Raw genomic sequence first — 17,129 nt, 5'->3', positions numbered from 1 at the left:
TTGTGAGTCGAATCATCCGGATCACCACAATGAAGGATTCGGTTCACAGTGGATGTCTCGAAGAAACAGGAACTGCAGCTTCTGTGCACAAGCACAATCTTCCTGCTGCATCTCTCCCTTCCCCATTAGCACCCTCAATGTGCCCTCATTCTCCTGCACCTCTCACTCTGCTGCACCCCTGCTTCTCTAGTAAAATGATTCAAAGATTCGGTTCAAAGATCCGGATCATTTCAATGATCCGGACTTCCCAGGATAGCATGAAGAGCCTCATAACGCAGCTCAATCTGACGTCCAACTTCAACACCACCATGCGTTGCGTTAGGGGCACGTTATGCGACCTTGACGTCCCCTAAAACGCAACGTCTTGGTGTGAAAGAGGCCTTAGCCGTATACCCTGAACAAGCATGTGCAGATCAGATGTTTCTGACTGGAGTAACCACATGCTTGCTTCAGGTGTGTGATTCAGACACCACTGACCAGAAAGATCAGCAGGACAGCCAGGCAACTGGTGGTATTTAAAGAGGAATGAAACCCAGCATTTCTTTTTTGCTCTAAAAAATTATTTACAGCATATTATATACAACCAGCATTTTTTTTTTTACTAGAACAGCATTCAAAGGGTTACACACAGAACTTAAAAGTTCAGTGCAGAGAAATCTGGACGCATCCGAAGTGGAGATAAATGTTATCTTGTGTTTACTTAATTGTATCAAGTGAGGAATGTGACACATTCAATGACTGTGCAGAAGCTCCCCGACACAGACAGACACTCAAAGCATTTCTGCCTTCAATACAAGATGAATAAAACCAGTTATGAATAAAATGCAAAGGCAGCTCTCAAAGCAAAAAACTGTTCTTTTGGGTAATTTCTAAATTACTAATACTTATGCACAAATGCAAATATGACAATCGTATGGCATATAAAAAAGTAGGAAAACATGTTTTTATTGAATATTATGTCAGAGTTTTACACCGCTTTAAAAGGTAACAAATATGCAGCCTCCAAATCCCTCTCACTTCAAGTTTCCTTTCAAGCCCTGGATATTAAACGGTTAAATAGAACTCCATTTTAAGGGAATTTCTGTGGCTCCGCAGTGGCTCTCACATCAGTTCTCTGAGCAGTAGGCAGTTACGTATTGCTCCCTGGCTAATCCTACACAAACTGCATCACCGCTGATATTAATGGGTTTAAGCTGCGCCGCACGAAATATGACGCTTGCTGCTCAGTGTGAGCACAGAGAAGAGCTGATGTCGCCAGCAGGGGGTGGATGGAGAATTCTCTGCTAATCTGTTGTCAGCCCAATCTGCACAGAGGAGAATGCTGCATGGAATACATCTGACTGCATTCAGAAATCTCATGGAGTAAGCAAGCATTCATCAGAGCAGATGTGGCCGCGTTATAAAGGCTCAGGACGTACCAGTTAGGCCGCGGGCATCCTATCCTCCGTGACGTATCCTTGCAGATAAGGAGACAGTTACAAGGACACCTGACGTACTTCTTACCCGTGGGAGGGGTCTTGATTGGCTAAAATACAAAACAGAATAAATTACACAAATATATATAACACACACACACACACACACACACACACACACACACACACACACACACACACACAGAGAAGCCGAGGTGGGTTTGAAGAATGTTATCTGCATACAGAGGCTGGATCTGCCTATACAGCCCAGCCTCTGTTGCTATCCCAAACCCCGGTAAGGTCCCCCTGCATTCTGCAATCCCTCATAAATCACAGCCACGCTGCTGACAAACAGCTTGTCAGAGCTGGCTGTGTTTATCTCTATAGTGTCAGTCTGCTGCTCTCCCCGCCTCCTGCAGAACTCCGGGCCCCGCCTGCATCCCTTCCCTCCCTGATGATTGGAGGGAAGGGATGGGGGCAGAGACTGGAGCTATGCAGGAGGCGGGGGAGCAGCCGAGACTGACACTACAGATTTAAACACAGCCTCACAGCACGGCTGTGATTTATGGGGGATTGCAGAGTGCAGGGGGACCTTAGGATAGCAACAGAGGCTGGGCTGTATAGGCAGATCCAGCCTCTGTATGCAGATAACATTATTTAAACACACCTCGGGTTCTCTTTAACCCATTAACAGTTTCAATAAAGTTCTCTCGTTAGTGAGATAAGCGCAATGTTTTTGACCTCAGTCCTGTTATTGTCTAATACTGCCCCCTACTGACACGTGCCCATAAACACACATTACAGCAGGACTAATTAGCAGGGAAATGTAACAAATAAGAAATAAAAAATGTGCCGAAATAAAACTGACCTGGAGCATTTGCAAGTTTCTAAATAAATTGGCTGCTAAAGTGTTAACTACACAGCTGTAGCAATGTATTATTAATATTTGTATAGCGACATCGTCCTCAGTGCTGTGCAGAGTATACAGTCTTCTCACTAACTGTCCCTTTAGAGGAGCTAACAACAATCTAATCATACCAAATGTGATGTGGGAGGAAAATGGGGTTCCCAGAGAAAACCCACACAGACACGGGGAGAACACACAAACACCTTGCAGATGTTGACCTGGCTAGGAATCAAACCGGGGCCCCAGCGCTGCAAGATGAGAGCACTAACCACTACACCACTGTGCTGCCCATGCTGGGAATTAATTTGGGATTTCAGAACCGAAGTGATTTTGGTCAGAAGGCTTTAGCAGTGTGCCCTGACCTAAAACTTTTATCTCTATAGAGGTCGTGTGTGTATATGTCCCTCTTTTGTCAATTAGGTTCAGTTCCTACTATAGCAATTGAGCAAATGTATTATCAATTCATGCTTGTCAGTCTACAACGGATCCCTTGCAGGAAGCACAACTCTTTTGCGGTCTCGATTTTTCCTGGACCAGTGGATGAGTTTACCATTTAGCTCATGGTTGAAATGCATCTGCTCCAGGCTCTGACCGGACCATCGGAGTGGACACTACACTGTTCACTCTTGCAGTGTTAGAGGGCCGGCTCAAGTGGGAACCTAGCCTAAGTCTACAAACAGGCTAAATGACTGCTGCCTGATCCAACAGTACTTGTAGTAAACACTTCCCATTAAAAAGGACACTTGAAGTGAGGTAAATACAGATGCTGCCATATTTCTGTCATGAATTAAAAATGCTTTATGTCTGAAAACACATGCAGAGCTGCTGTTATACTGCATGTCACACCAACAGACTGAAACAAAGTTGGAAAAATAACCCAGAAAATAGCAGGAACGCTGAACCAAGGGGAAGAAAGAAGGCACCTCAGGTGACACTGCATAACGCACATCAGTTCGGACTCAACTAGCTGCTTCTTATCTTAAAGTTTAGAATAGGTTTTCACTTTGCAGGGAGCACTGAAGTAGTTAAGCATCGGTGTTTACTGTACAGAGAGCTGCAGCAGCAGTGCTCCGGCAGTCTATTCACAGCTGCTGTGAAGAACTAGTTAGACACTGATGTGGCTAAGCAAACACAAAGCAGTGGGTTTCTTCAGAATCTACACATAGAATAAAGACTTTTTATTGTGTGCTGTGCAAGAGTTTGGTCCACTTTAAGGTGCATCTGTAAATAGGTACGATACCTTAGTATAGCCACATATGCTGGTCAGCTTACTCATTCTAAACCAACATGGCCAACATGAGGAGAACATTAACATACCAGGAATAGAAACCAGTGAATGTTAACAACCAATGCCAAGGTGGACATACACTTACAGATTGCCAAATTCAACCATCAGATAGATTACTGTCAAATCAAATCTGACAGGAATCTATCTAATGTGTGCCACACCCTAAGAAAAGCTTTACAATAGATTTCAGAATGAAATCTATTTTTTAAAAAAATCTATCGAACTGCAGCGTTGCACTGCACCGATCCAGTGCAACGCTATGCCACCGCTCTGGACCCGCTGGTGATCAACCTAAATTTTCCATCTGGACCAATCCAGTTGTTAGATTTCGCCCCCCAAAAAATTGAATGAATGGGCAGATCCCTGCATCGATTTCTATCCGTTTTGATCAGAGTGATCAAATCGGCTGGATATTGCGGAACAAAAACTGATGAGCGTTTGGCCACCTTAAAGCGGTATTGTCACCATAAAAATCAAATTTCAACAGTAACTCGTCTGAGTGTAAAAGTGATAAAGCTGCTAATCCTGCATTCAAAAAAACTTTAAAAACTTTTTCTGCTGTTATGGTTTGTAGTTATCACATACTTTAGGAGCACTGGCCCTAGTGCCAAACAGTTGAATGCTGGGAGTTCTTTTCATCTAGAATATATTCCTACTCTTCCATTTATTTCCCTGCCTAGCTCCTTATCAGAAACACCCTCTGATCACTTGTGTTTACAAGCAAGGCTGAGGTGACTCCGCGATTGGATGTGTAAATAAACAGTAAATAAACAGTGCAGTTGTTAGTATACACCTCAGTGGGAGTGTCTGAAGACTCTGGGAGGAGGGCAGCTAATGAATACACAATGAGCAAGAGAAGGGAGGGGGGGGGGGGGGACAAGAGTCAGGGAAGATATGATGTCAGTATTAGCTTGGCAAGATGGCCACTGCCTAGAATAGGATTTTCTGCTTTTCCTTTATAAAATTACAGGAATCATTACGTGGATAGCACAATACATCTGCTATGTAAGTAGAAGTAGTATTTATCTACTTATATATGTGTTTTTATTTCTAGGTTAGCATGGGTGTCGCTTGTTCTTTAAAGGGGGGTGGTCAGCCTTAAAATCAAATTCCATTTACCCACTGTTCTGTGTTTATTATGCAGTCTACAATCTGACCCTGCATTGGAAGCATTCCAATATAATCATAAAGGTGTATACTGTAATGAATCTTATCTCAGTCAGCTTGGCTCTATTTGGTACACTGCTAAGGAGAGGGAAGCTTGTCATCTCCCCTCCCACATTCCTCAATGATTGGCTGAGAGCAGTTCAGTGTAAAGCTACTGAAATAAAAATCTATGCTGTTCTCAAATGTGTTTACAAAGCAATCTAGATATGACAGTGCAGTTCCTAGGAAAGGGGGGAGGGGAGGAGTGTAATGCTGGGTACACACACACGATATGTTTTTCCGTCCAATCGCTTTTTTCAGTCGATTCTGCTCGTTTTTTCTTAACTTTTTCTATTCACTTCTATGAAAAAAAAAAAAAAAAAAAAGACCCAAAAATTATCAGAAGGAACATCGGACATGTCGGAAATTATCCCATCTATCGAGCGGAAAGACGTGTAGTGTCTACCCAGCATAAGGAAGGATATGAAATCAGGATTGGCTTCAGTCAGAGGCAGTTAAGATGTAAAATGTTTTTTATATGTTTTTTTCCTGGGATGGTATGGCTGTCCCTAATGCTTTAAGTCAATGTAGATGTTTACACTGAGAAATTACTTCCCATCTCTGGTGCTGGAGGACAGTATCTCCCAACAAAGCCTCTTACTAGCCAATAAAATGCCTTTACCGTGGCTTCATTGCAGACTGTGCACTTCACAACGTGCTGATGGAGCTTCCCGTCCAGATTAATAAGAGACTGGCACACCCGGCAGTTTATTACAGGAACTCCGCTGGCATCTGGGCTGGCAATGGCTGTGTATGGAGGAGGCAATTCAGCTGAAAAGAGAAGAATGAGTTTGTAAAAACTGACGGTCAACGTTTTATGTAAACATGGAGTCTGTAACGGAAGAAATCCCTGATAACGTATAAGGATGAGGCTCAATGCTACCCAGTAATCATATTTACAGCATTTTAAAATCTAATTAAGGGCACAGTTCAGTAAAAAAAAAAACCTCAGAACATCCACTATTAGCCGAGTCTATTGATAGAAACTGGAGATAAAGGAGGCCAAACGGATTGGCAGGAATGATGCCTTTCTGCATTCGGAAATTGCAGGACTAGAAGCAGTTAAAAAGCTTGTTGACTTAATACAGCTTTCAAACAGCAGCATTGTGCTCAACGCTGTCCCATAAAAGCCACCCACTAGAACCTAATGCCCTTTTTCTGTATATACTCTGATAGTCGGCACGTACAGGGTGGTTGGCAGCTTTCATAGTAATGCCTTCTCCAATAGGATCAAAGGGGATGAGTGATTGTCTTGTGTGCCACACCCTCTCCCAGCAGTGTCTGCAGGAGATTGGGCACCGCAAGGGTATGCTGGTGGTATTTCAGAAGATAGGAGGACCCCAGTGCAAGGTCATGCCTGCCGCCTCCAGAGAATGGAAACCCCTTTAAAAAGGCTAGGTGGGGATGGCAGAGAAGTTTCAATGCACTTCCATATATCTGCATACCATTTATCTGCATGAGTGTTTTACTTCAGCTTACATCTGGAAATATGCCTGAAGAAGGGGACTAGATCCCAGAAAGCTTGCATCATTTAACTCTATTAGTTATCCATTAAAAAGGTATTATTTTTTTTACAAAACATTTTTTTTTCTACCTATATAATGCACTTCTCACAAACATATTACTCATCATTTCATTATCCACCCATGTAAAGGCCACACTTGTTTATTTTTATTGGCTACCCAAGCCTTCTCTTCCCCCCCCCCCCCCCCAAAAAAAATAACCCAAACAACATTTTTTCCCCTCAGACCTGGGCTTTAAAATAGCTCTGTGTTAACGTTAGTACACAAAACAAAAAATAATGGCCGCCAGACAACACTGCGAACACTATAGCTTTAACCCAGTTTAACCCTTTCCACTCCTTTGTCCCACAGAGCAGGACATTACTATTTCTCCGGTCCAGTCCTATGTCCCATAGAGTGGGACATAAATATGATGGCGGAATTCCAGTCCAACACCAAAGTCCGACTAAAGGTGCGTACACACATGCGACTATAGTCGTTTGTAACGATCGTTCCCCGATCTTTACCAACGACGATCGTTACAAAAAACGAACCAACGACTATTAAGGCAAACGACGAACGAGGCAAATCGCTACAAAACAAAGTTCTGTCTTGGCGGATTTTTACCACCGACGATCGTTAGCAAAAGTGGCACATCGTTGGAAACGATCGTTCGTACCAGGCTGGACATGCGCATTTCACTTTTTCTCCAAGGAACTTTACAATTTTATGCGCAGGCGCATTAAGTGCTTTTACGTGGTGTAACGTTCGTTCTAACGATGTGATCGTTACATACTTTTTACAACTAACTTTACTTCGGTCGTTCTTTCGTCAATTAAAAGATCGTTCGTCGTTGACAACGAACGATCGTTGTCGCATGTGTGTACGTAGCATTAGGCTCAACTGATTCCCTGATACTAGAGACCATGCCCACACAGGAAGTGCCCCTCTGGCGGACACGAAAGTCCACAATCAGAGATGTAAGGAAGTGTAAGTATGGAGAGAGAAAAGCAGAGAAAAGCAATGGCGTGCAGTGCGGCAGGGGGAAGAGAATGTCAGCAGCTGGTGTTGCAAAGCTGCTTAAAGTGTCTCTGGTATAATACTTACCTTTGGCTTCCTTAAAGCCCTGTTAAGGCTGCTCGTCCCTCGCCGTCTCCCACAATTGCGTGCTCCCCTTGCTGCGCTCCCTTGCCTGGGAGCGATCTGCGCTTGCGCAGTACTTCTGCACAGGCGCAGATCGCTCCCAGGAGCGTGGCGCGGGTGCCTGCCTGGCCGGGCATGCGTGATAGGGCGCGACTAGGCCAGGCTTTTGGGTTCCAGTATATTGCACATCACAAACATTTCCAGTTATGTTTAAAGGCAACTAGTAATAACAGGTACTATAAACTGTTAAGACACAGGGAAAAAAAAGGCAAGAGAAGTGTATGGTTGAACAAATGACTGATCTACCATCAGAAATCTACACCGATCTAGAGAATAGCTAGCGAACCGATCATTCATCCAACTACCTGATAATTTCACTCTCTACTGAACATTAGGACTTCTTGTCAGATGTTCTGTTTATGGGAAGCCGATCTACCATTATTCTGTAAAGAATCTGCTTGCTATCACTTTGCTTTAACACATGAAGCCAGATGCACATTATAGGATTACTTTGGCCTTGTTCCAGGGCTGTGGAGTCGGAGTCGGGCAATTTTGGGTGCCTGGAGTCGGAGTCGGGAAAAAATGCACCGACTCCTAATGAATTTGTAACTGTAATTAAAATAGAAAATATGAAAAAAATGTTCTATTTCTCAGATAATAGTCATTACAAATAATGTATATATACAGTAATAGCTGTGCTTAGTCCACAAAAATGAAATAAACCAATCAAAATTAGTTACTTGTGCTGCTTCAATAAAGCAGTCCCCGTATTTTTAAGATCAGATATACATAGCTGATTGTGACTGTATATATGATATGATGTGTACACAGGAATCTCTTATATATACTAAATAACATCTATGCTTTAAGAATAAAGCCTGATGTGTAGCCGTGTCACTAATAGAGATGGTCAACGGGATGGAAATAATTCTGCATTGATGCTGATTTATGCAAATGTATGCACTCCCTTTGCTGATGAAATCAAATAATTTGATGTGTTAAAATTTGGTTTGGTGACTACAAATTAAAGGGTAACTGAGACGGAGGAAAAGTAAAGTTTTATACATACCTGGGGCTTCCTCCAGCCCACTTCAGGCTAATCAGTCCCTTGCTGTCCTCCACCACCTGGATCTTCTGCTATGAGTCTTGGTAATTCAGCCAGTCAGCACTGTCCGGCCGCATGCCGCTCCCACAGCCAGGAACATTCTGCACCTGCGCAATAATGCTGCACAGGTGTAGTATGCTCCTGGCGGCAGAGTGTGTGCATGCGCACTACGCCCGACTGGCTCAAGTACCTGGACTCATAGCAGAAGATCCAGGTGGTAGAGGAGGACAACGAGGGACTGATTATCCTGAAGGCAGCTGGAGGAAGCCCCAGGTATGTATAAAACTTTAATTTCATCTGTCTCAGGTTTACTTTGTTACACAGTAGTACTATACTCTACATATGCACTCCCCCCAGAGCTGCATGGAATCCACTGAGAATGCTGTGCACATTGAACACAGAGGTGTTGTCTGTTTACAATCTCCTCATTTCCCTGCAGAGTACCTGCACATCATTCTTACATGTACCCACACTTACATTGCCTAGGGCCTGATAGATGTTCTTTGTTCCGGTTTGTACCTTTTACAAGTACTCTTACCAAGGACTAGTTTTAGTCTAAAGGGAATAAATATAGTAGTCTACATATCCTTCTCACTTCAGTTGTCTTGTAAAATTCCTAAGCGTTGGCAGTTAAGAGACGAATTTCATGATACATACTTTTAATCAACAAAATTGTAATATGCAAATTAGAGGAGTCGGAGTCGGTGGAATCCTAAACTGAGGAGTCGGAGGATTTTTGGACCGACTCCACAGCCCTGCCTTGTTCACAGCGGTGCGATGTAACAGACGCTTTGCAATGCGGCTTTCCGCACTGCAATGCACCACCTCTGAGGCTTTCAGGTAACACAACGTCTCACTGTGAAAGTTGCCTTACTTTAATTTGTGTCTTTTTCCCCCCTTTCTTTATTCCTGTAAATTAAAAAAATTTTTTTTGAAAGTTATTAAAAACGTATACCTCAAGCCATACACATCAAACTCTAGCCCGTGTGCCAAATATGACCCCAGTGCCATCAAAATTGACCGGTAAGTGGTTTCCCCACTTTGCATTAGGTTTGGCCCACGAACCCCTCAGCGCTAGTTGCTGAAACTACGAAGAGTGAGGGTTGGGCGGAGCGAAAGGGGCCACATGAGCCAATAGGAAGTGCTGCCATGCATGCCAATGTGATTGCACAGCTTGCCGGACTCAGCGTGGCACAGTGAATAGGACAGCGCATGCACGTCACCAGCGTTGTGACTCCATGGGATTATTGTGGAAGTAGCACTAGCATTTCTCTTTTAAGGGACGCCATCACCACCTTTCCTACCTCTGGAGAAGAGGTTACCACCAGGGGTGCTATATTTGGAAGCACTAGACCACCGGGGAAGGCACATGGTGGAGGGAGAGGGGCCACTAGACACCAGGGAACAGTATAAGAGAGGGAGGTGGCCACTTGAAGTCAAGGTTGGCCCGTGACAGTGGTGTAGCAATAGGAGTTACAGAGGTCTTGACTGCAACGGGGGCCCTTGGGCCAGAGGGGCCCCGTAGAGCCCTCCCTCAACTGCAGTATTAGCTCCTCTAATGGTCCTGTGCTAGTAATCACCTCTATAGATGCTTTGAATAGTGGTAATCATTAAACTGTCCCTTATCCTCTTCTTGCACCTCTGACACTGTGGTTGTCCTTGGCAGGTTTTGGTGCGCCGTATCAATTGTTATGTATAGAGTGCCCGGGGGGCCCCAATGTATAACTCGCACTGGGGCCCAGACCTCCGTAGTTACGGAACTGGCCTGTGATTTGGTCATAGTTTTCAATGTTGGACCACTATATATTTGAGTTTGACACACCTCTGGGAATAAGACTGGCCTGTTCAAATCCTCGACTGACAGGTTTAAATCCCAAAAAAAAAAATGTTCCTGCATCCCTGTGAGCGCAATATTGGGCAGAAAACATTCTACAATTATTCCTAACGTTCTATAAAAGAATGGGCTCGGTGGTAAGGATTTATTGTGGCCTTTCCATCCCAGTGAATAAATCACACAGCCGGCCGCCCTTTGCCCTGACAGCAGCTCACATGACATTAGCATCAGCCGAGGTGGAAGGCAGGCAAGAGGGATTCAGGCCACAGCCTTCCCAATTCATTTTTATGCTCTGTGACAGAAAAATTCCTAGTAAAGTACTTGGCAGATTTAATGGTAATAAACTTGACGATTGCTGTGCGCTGCTATTCTACGCACCAGCCTATAGCAGCAGATGTGGGGGCACGTACTGATTTTGAGGGCTTAAAGGGAAAAATAAACCACCATTTAAAAACGGATATCAGTTATACACGAGACATTTTGTAATTTAAAGGACAACTGTAGTGAAACGGATATGGAGGCTGCCATATTGATTTCCTTTTAAGCAACACCAGTGGCCTGGCAGCCCTGCGGAACTATCTGCCTGCAGTAGTGTGAATCACACCAGGAACAAGCATGCAGCTAATCTTGTCAGATCTGACAAAAATGTCAGAAACACCTGATCTGCTGCATGCTTGTTCAGGGTCTATTGCTAAAAGTATTGGAGGCAGAGGATGCGCAGGATAGCCAGGAAACTGGTATTGCTTAAAAGGAAATAAATATGGCACCCTCCATATACCTCTCACTACAGTTCTCCTTTAAAGTTTTTAAAAATGACCTTTCCATTTTGACCTACACATTTCACAACATGACAAATTATTCAGATTATGTAGTCTTGTATCCATGACATAATAGCACCTTTTTGGACAACAGAACTCTCCCAATAATGCTTATTTAGGAACTTGTGTAATGGGCTCAGGAAGTAAGCTTTGCATTCCTTGACATTATCATCATTTAGTATTTATATAGAGACATTATCTTCTGCAGCACTGTACAGAGTATATTATCTTGTCACTTAACTGTCCGCCAGAAGGGCTCACAATCTAATCCCTACCATGGGTCTATGTATGTATCATAGTCTAGGGCCAATTTAGGGGGAAGCTAATTAACTATCTGTATGTTTTTGGGATGTTAGGAAATCCAGAGTGCCTGGAGGAAACCCACACAGACACAGGGAGAATATACAAACTCCATGCAGATAGCGTCTTGGCTGGGATTTGAACCAGGGACCCAGCACTGCGAGGCGAGAGTACTAACCACTACGCCACCATGCCGCCCAACATCATGGTTTATTATGGAATGTATTTGGGGAAAGCAGATGCACATATAAGGGCGCGTTTTCACTTCTACTTTACAATCCGAAAATCAGATGGCACATTAATCGTCTGCTCTTCCCAGATCACCAGGCTACAGTGATCATCATAGGAATTAAAGTGCCCTATTTCTACTGATGCACTTCAATTTTTACAAAAACGGTAGAGCATTTTTTATGCATCTGCATTTGGGTTAAAGCAAATGTAGGTGCAAGAAAATCCTATGCAAAACACACTGTTAAAGGGACTCTGAACAGTGCAGAAACTATGGAAAATGCATATCATTTTAAAGCTCTCTTTCTCCTCTTTCCAATGATATATAAATCGCCGCCCTACGCCTTTTAGTGTTCGCTATTTTCGCGATTGAAATTGCAGCGGCTGCGATTTCGATCGCAAAAATAGAGAAAACTAAAAGGCGTAGGGCGACGATTTAGGGGTCGTCAGAGAGAGAGCTTTAAAATGATATCCATCTTTCCATAGTTACATTGTATTACACAGAACAACACTTTCCCCAGTGTCAGCAGCTCCATTCAGCAGAATGGAGCTGCTGACTTTAGCAAAAAGTTGCCCTGTGTAATACAATGTAACTATCTTTCCATAGTTTCTGCACTGTTCAGAGTCCCTTTAAACTAAGAAAAAAAAGAAAAACTAAATTAGTACATTTACATCTTCTGTAACAAGCAGACTGACATAATGTAAAGCGAAGTCTGTAGCAGAGCGTGTTAGCATGTCCACTTCCCTATATCACTTCACCTGACACATCCAGCCAGGCAGAAAAGCAGTTCACAGCCAGGCTCCAGTTATTGGCAGAAAGACTTCAATTTATTACTCACACATGTGAAAACTTACAAGGCTTTTTCCTATGTATTGCAGAATCTAGTAAAAGTATGCTGATATATTTAATGAAATAAAAAGACATTGGCAGTCCATTCTTATGTGCTGCTCTGGTAGCTGGATAGTGCGCTGGTAAGGCTGTAGACACACTATGGGCCAGTGCACAACAAAAACCGCTAGCGGATACGGAAACGCTAGCTGTTTTTGAAGAGGTTTTTCTGAGCGATTCTAGAAATGTTTAGAGATATTCTCTAAACATACCTAGCGTTTTTTTTTTAACAATTTTGTGCAGCGTTTGCTATATTTTATTACCGTACAGCTGTAACTGAACAGCTTCTGTAACAAAAATGGATGGAAAACCGCTCTGATGTAGCGTTTTTCAGAGCGGTCTTCCACTTTCCTATATATAACCATCAGAGCTTTGAGCTTTTTTAAAAAAAAAAAAACTCCCATTAACCACTTCCCGACAGCCTAACGCACAGAGGCGGCCGGGAAGTGGACGCCGCAAGGACCGCCGTATAGACAAATGGCGGCGGTCCTTGTAGGGGCATGGGCGGAGCGATCGCGTCATCCGTGACGCGATCCTCCGCCTCCGCCTGGCGCCGCAACATCCCGCCGGCCATACGGAAGCGCCGGCGGGATGTTAACCCGATGATCGCCGCATACAAAGTGTATAATACACTTTGTAATGTTTACAAAGTGTATTATACAGGCTGCCTCCTGCCCTGGTGGTCCCAGTGTCCGAGGGACCACCAGGGCAGGCTGCAGCCACCCTAGTCTGCACCAAGCACACTGATTTCCCCCCCCCCTGCCCCAGATCGCCCACAGCGCCCATCAGACCCCCCCCTCTGCCCACCCCCCAGACCCCTGTTTGCACCCAATCACCCCCCTAATCACCCATCAATCACTCCCTGTCACTATCTGTCAACGCAATTTTTTTTTACCCCCCCCTGCCCCCTCCTGATCACCCCCCCCACCCCTCAGATTCTCCCCAGACCCCCCCTCCATGTACTGTATGCATCTATCCCCCCTGATCACCTGTCAATCACCTGTCAATCACCCGTCAATCACCCTCCAATCACCCCCTGTCACTGCCACCCATCAATCAGCCCCTAACCTGCCCCTTGCGGGCAATCTGATCACCCCCCCACACCAATAGATCGCCCGCAGATCCGACATCAGATCACCTCCCAAATCCATTGTTTACATCTATTCTCTCCTCTAAACACCCACTAATTACCCATCAATCACCCCCTATCACCACCTGTCACTTTTACCTATCAGATCAGACCCTAATCTGCCCCTTGCGGGCACCCAATCACCCGCCCACACGCTCAGATTGCCCTCTGACCCCCCTTATCAATTCACCAGTGCATTAATTACATCTGTTCTTCCCTGTAATAACCCACTGATCACCTGTCAATCACCTGCCAATCACCTATCACCCATCAATCACCCCCTGTCACCCCCTGTCACCGCCACCCATCAGCCCCTAACCTGCCCCTTGCGGGCAATCTGATCACCCACCCACACCATTAGATCGCCCGCAAACCCGCCGTCAGATTACCTCCCAAATGTATTGTTTACATCTGTTATCTTCTCTAAACACCCACTAATTACCCATCAATCACCCATCAATCACCCCCTATCACCACCTGTCACTGTTACCTATCAGATCAGACCCTAATCTGCCCCTTGCGGGCACCCAATCACCCGCCCACACGTTCAAATTGCCCTCAGACCCCCCCCTTATCAATTCGCCAGTGCATTAATTACATCTGTCCTTCCCTGTAATAACCCACTGATCACCTGTCAATCACCTGCCAATCACCTATCACCCATCAATCACCCCCTGTCACTGCCACCCAACAATCAGCCCCTAACCTGCCCCTTGCGGGCAATCTGATCACCCACCCACACCAATAGATCGCCCGCAGATCCGACATCAGATCACCACCCAAGCGCAGCGTTTACATCTATTCTCTCCTCTAAACACCCACTAATTACCCATCAATCACCCATCAATCACCCCCTATCACTGTTACCCATCAGATCAGACCCTAATCTGCCCCTTGCGGGCACCCAATCACCCGCCTACACGCTCAGATTCCCCTTAGACCCCCCCTTATCAATTCGCCAGTGCAATATTTACATCTGTTCTCCCCTGTAATAACCCACTGATTACCTGTCAATCACCTATCAATCACCCATCAATAACCCCGTCACTGCCACCCATCAATCACCCCCTGTCACTGCCACCCATCAATCACCCGCTGTCACTGCCACCCATCAATCAGCCCCTAACCTGCCCCTTGCGGGCAATCTGATCACCCACCCACACCAATAGATCGCCCGCAGATCCGACGTCTGATCACCTCCCAAGTGCAGTGTTTACATCTGTTCTCTACCCTAAACACCCACTAATTACCCATCAATCACCCCCTTTCACTGCTACCTATCAGATTAGACCCCTATCTGCCCCTATCTCAATCACCCGCCCACACCCTCAGAATGCCCTCAGACCCCAGCCCTGATCACCTCGCCAGTGCATTGCTTGCATCTATTCCCCCCTCTAATCACACCTTGAGACACCCATCAATCACCTCCTGTCACCCCCTAGCACACCTCGGCCAAACCCTCAGATCCTCCTCAGACCCCCTTCCGATCACCTCCCCAGTGCATTGATTGCATCTATTTTCCCCTCTAACCACCCCCTGAGACACCCATCAATCACCTCCTGTCACCCCCCTAGCACTCCTATCCATCAGATCAGGCCCAATACAACCTGTCATCTAAAAGGCCACCCTGCTTATGACCGGTTCCACAAAATTCGCCCCCTCATAGACCACCTGTCATCAAAATTTGCAGATGCTTATACCCCTGAACAGTCATTTTGAGACATTTGGTTTCCAGACTACTCACGGTTTTGGGCCCGTAAAATGCCAGGGCGGTATAGGAACCCCACAAGTGACCCCATTTTAGAAAAAAAGACACCCCAAGGTATTCTGTTAGGTGTATGACGAGTTCATAGAAGATTTTATTTTTTGTCAAAAGTTAGCGGAAATTGATTTTTATTGGTTTTTTTTTCACAAAGTGTCATTTTTCACTAACTTGTGACAAAAAATAAAATCTTCTATGAACTCGCCATACACCTAACGGAATACCTTGGGGTGTCTTCTTTCTAAAATGGGGTCACTTGTGGGGTTCCTATACTGCCCTGGCATTTTAGGGGCCCTAAACCGCGAGGAGTAGTCTAGAAAACAAATGCCTCAAAATGACCTGTGAATAGGACGTTGGGCCCCTTAGCGCACCTAGGCTGCAAAAAAGTGTCACACATGTGGTACCGCCGTACTCAGGAAAAGTAGTATAATGTGTTTTGGGGTGTATTTTTACACATACCCATGCTGGGTGGGAGACATTTCTATGTAAATGGACAATTGTGTGTAAAAAAAAAATCAAACAATTGTCATTTACAGAGATATTTCTCCCACTCAGCATGGGTATGTGTAAAAATACACCCCAAAACGCATTATACTACTTCTCCTGAGTACGGCGGTACCACATGTGTGGCACTTTTTTACACCCTAAGTACGCTAAGGGGCCCAAAGTCCAATGAGTACCTTTAGGATTTCACAGGTCATTTTGCGACATTTGGTTTCAAGACTACTCCTCACGGTTTAGGGCCCCTAAAATGCCAGGGCAGTATAGGAACCCCACAAATGACCCCATTCTAGAAAGAAGACACCCAAAGGTATTCCGTACGAAGTATGGTGAGTTCATAGAAGATTTTATTTTTTGTCACAAGTTAGCGGAAAATGACACTTTGTGAAAAAAAACAATTAAAATCAATTTCCGCTAACTTGTGACAAAAAAATAAAAAACTTCTATGAACTCACCATACTCCTAACGGAATACCTTGGGGTGTCTTCTTTCTAAAATGGGGTCATTAGTGGGGTTCCTATACTGTACTGGATTTCACAGGTCATTTTTGTTTCAAGACTACTCCTCACGGTTTAGGGCCCCTAAAATGCCAGGGCAGTATAGGAACCCCACAAATGACCCCATTTTAGAAAGAAGACACCCCAAGGTATTCCGTTAGTAGTATAGCAAGTTCATAGAAGATTTTATTTTTTGTCACAAGTTAGCAGAAATTGATTTTAATTGTGTTTTTTCACAAAGTGTCATTTTCCGCTAACTTGTGACAAAAAATAAAATCTTCTATGAACTCACCATACTCCTAACGGAATACCTTGGGGTGTCTTCTTTCTAAAATGGGGTCATTTGTGGGGTTCCTATACTGCCCTGGCATTTTAGGGGCCCTAAACCGTGAGGAGTAGTCTTGAAACGAAATTTCTCAAAATGACCTGTGAAATCCTAAAGGTACTCATTGGACTTTGGGCTCTTTAGTGCAGTTAGGGTGCAAAAAAGTGCCACACATGTGGTATCGCCGTACTCAGGAGAAGTAGTATAATGTGTTTTGGGGTGTATTTTTACACATACCCATGCTGAGTGGGAGAAAGATCTCTGTAAATGGACAATTGTG

The 17,129-nt window shown here is 44.6% G+C and overlaps 1 protein-coding gene across 1 annotated transcript in view; it reads right to left on the bottom strand.

Moving 5' to 3' along the window:
• The window catches only part of PIP4P2 (phosphatidylinositol-4,5-bisphosphate 4-phosphatase 2), a 60,313-nt gene that overhangs the window by 24,097 nt on the left and 19,087 nt on the right, over positions 1–17,129 (bottom strand). The window contains exons 2-3 of the mRNA XM_068234869.1: positions 5,439–5,587; positions 1,419–1,525 (exon numbers count right to left, since the gene is read on the bottom strand). Of these exons, the coding sequence (XP_068090970.1) occupies positions 1,419–1,525; positions 5,439–5,587 (256 nt within the window). The remainder of the gene's footprint in view (positions 1–1,418; positions 1,526–5,438; positions 5,588–17,129) is intronic.

The sequence above is a fragment of the Hyperolius riggenbachi genome, chromosome 5, assembly GCF_040937935.1.
Source record: "Hyperolius riggenbachi isolate aHypRig1 chromosome 5, aHypRig1.pri, whole genome shotgun sequence".
Taxonomy (NCBI): Eukaryota; Metazoa; Chordata; class Amphibia; order Anura; family Hyperoliidae; genus Hyperolius; species Hyperolius riggenbachi.
This window is presented reverse-complemented; position numbering and strand designations above follow the sequence as displayed.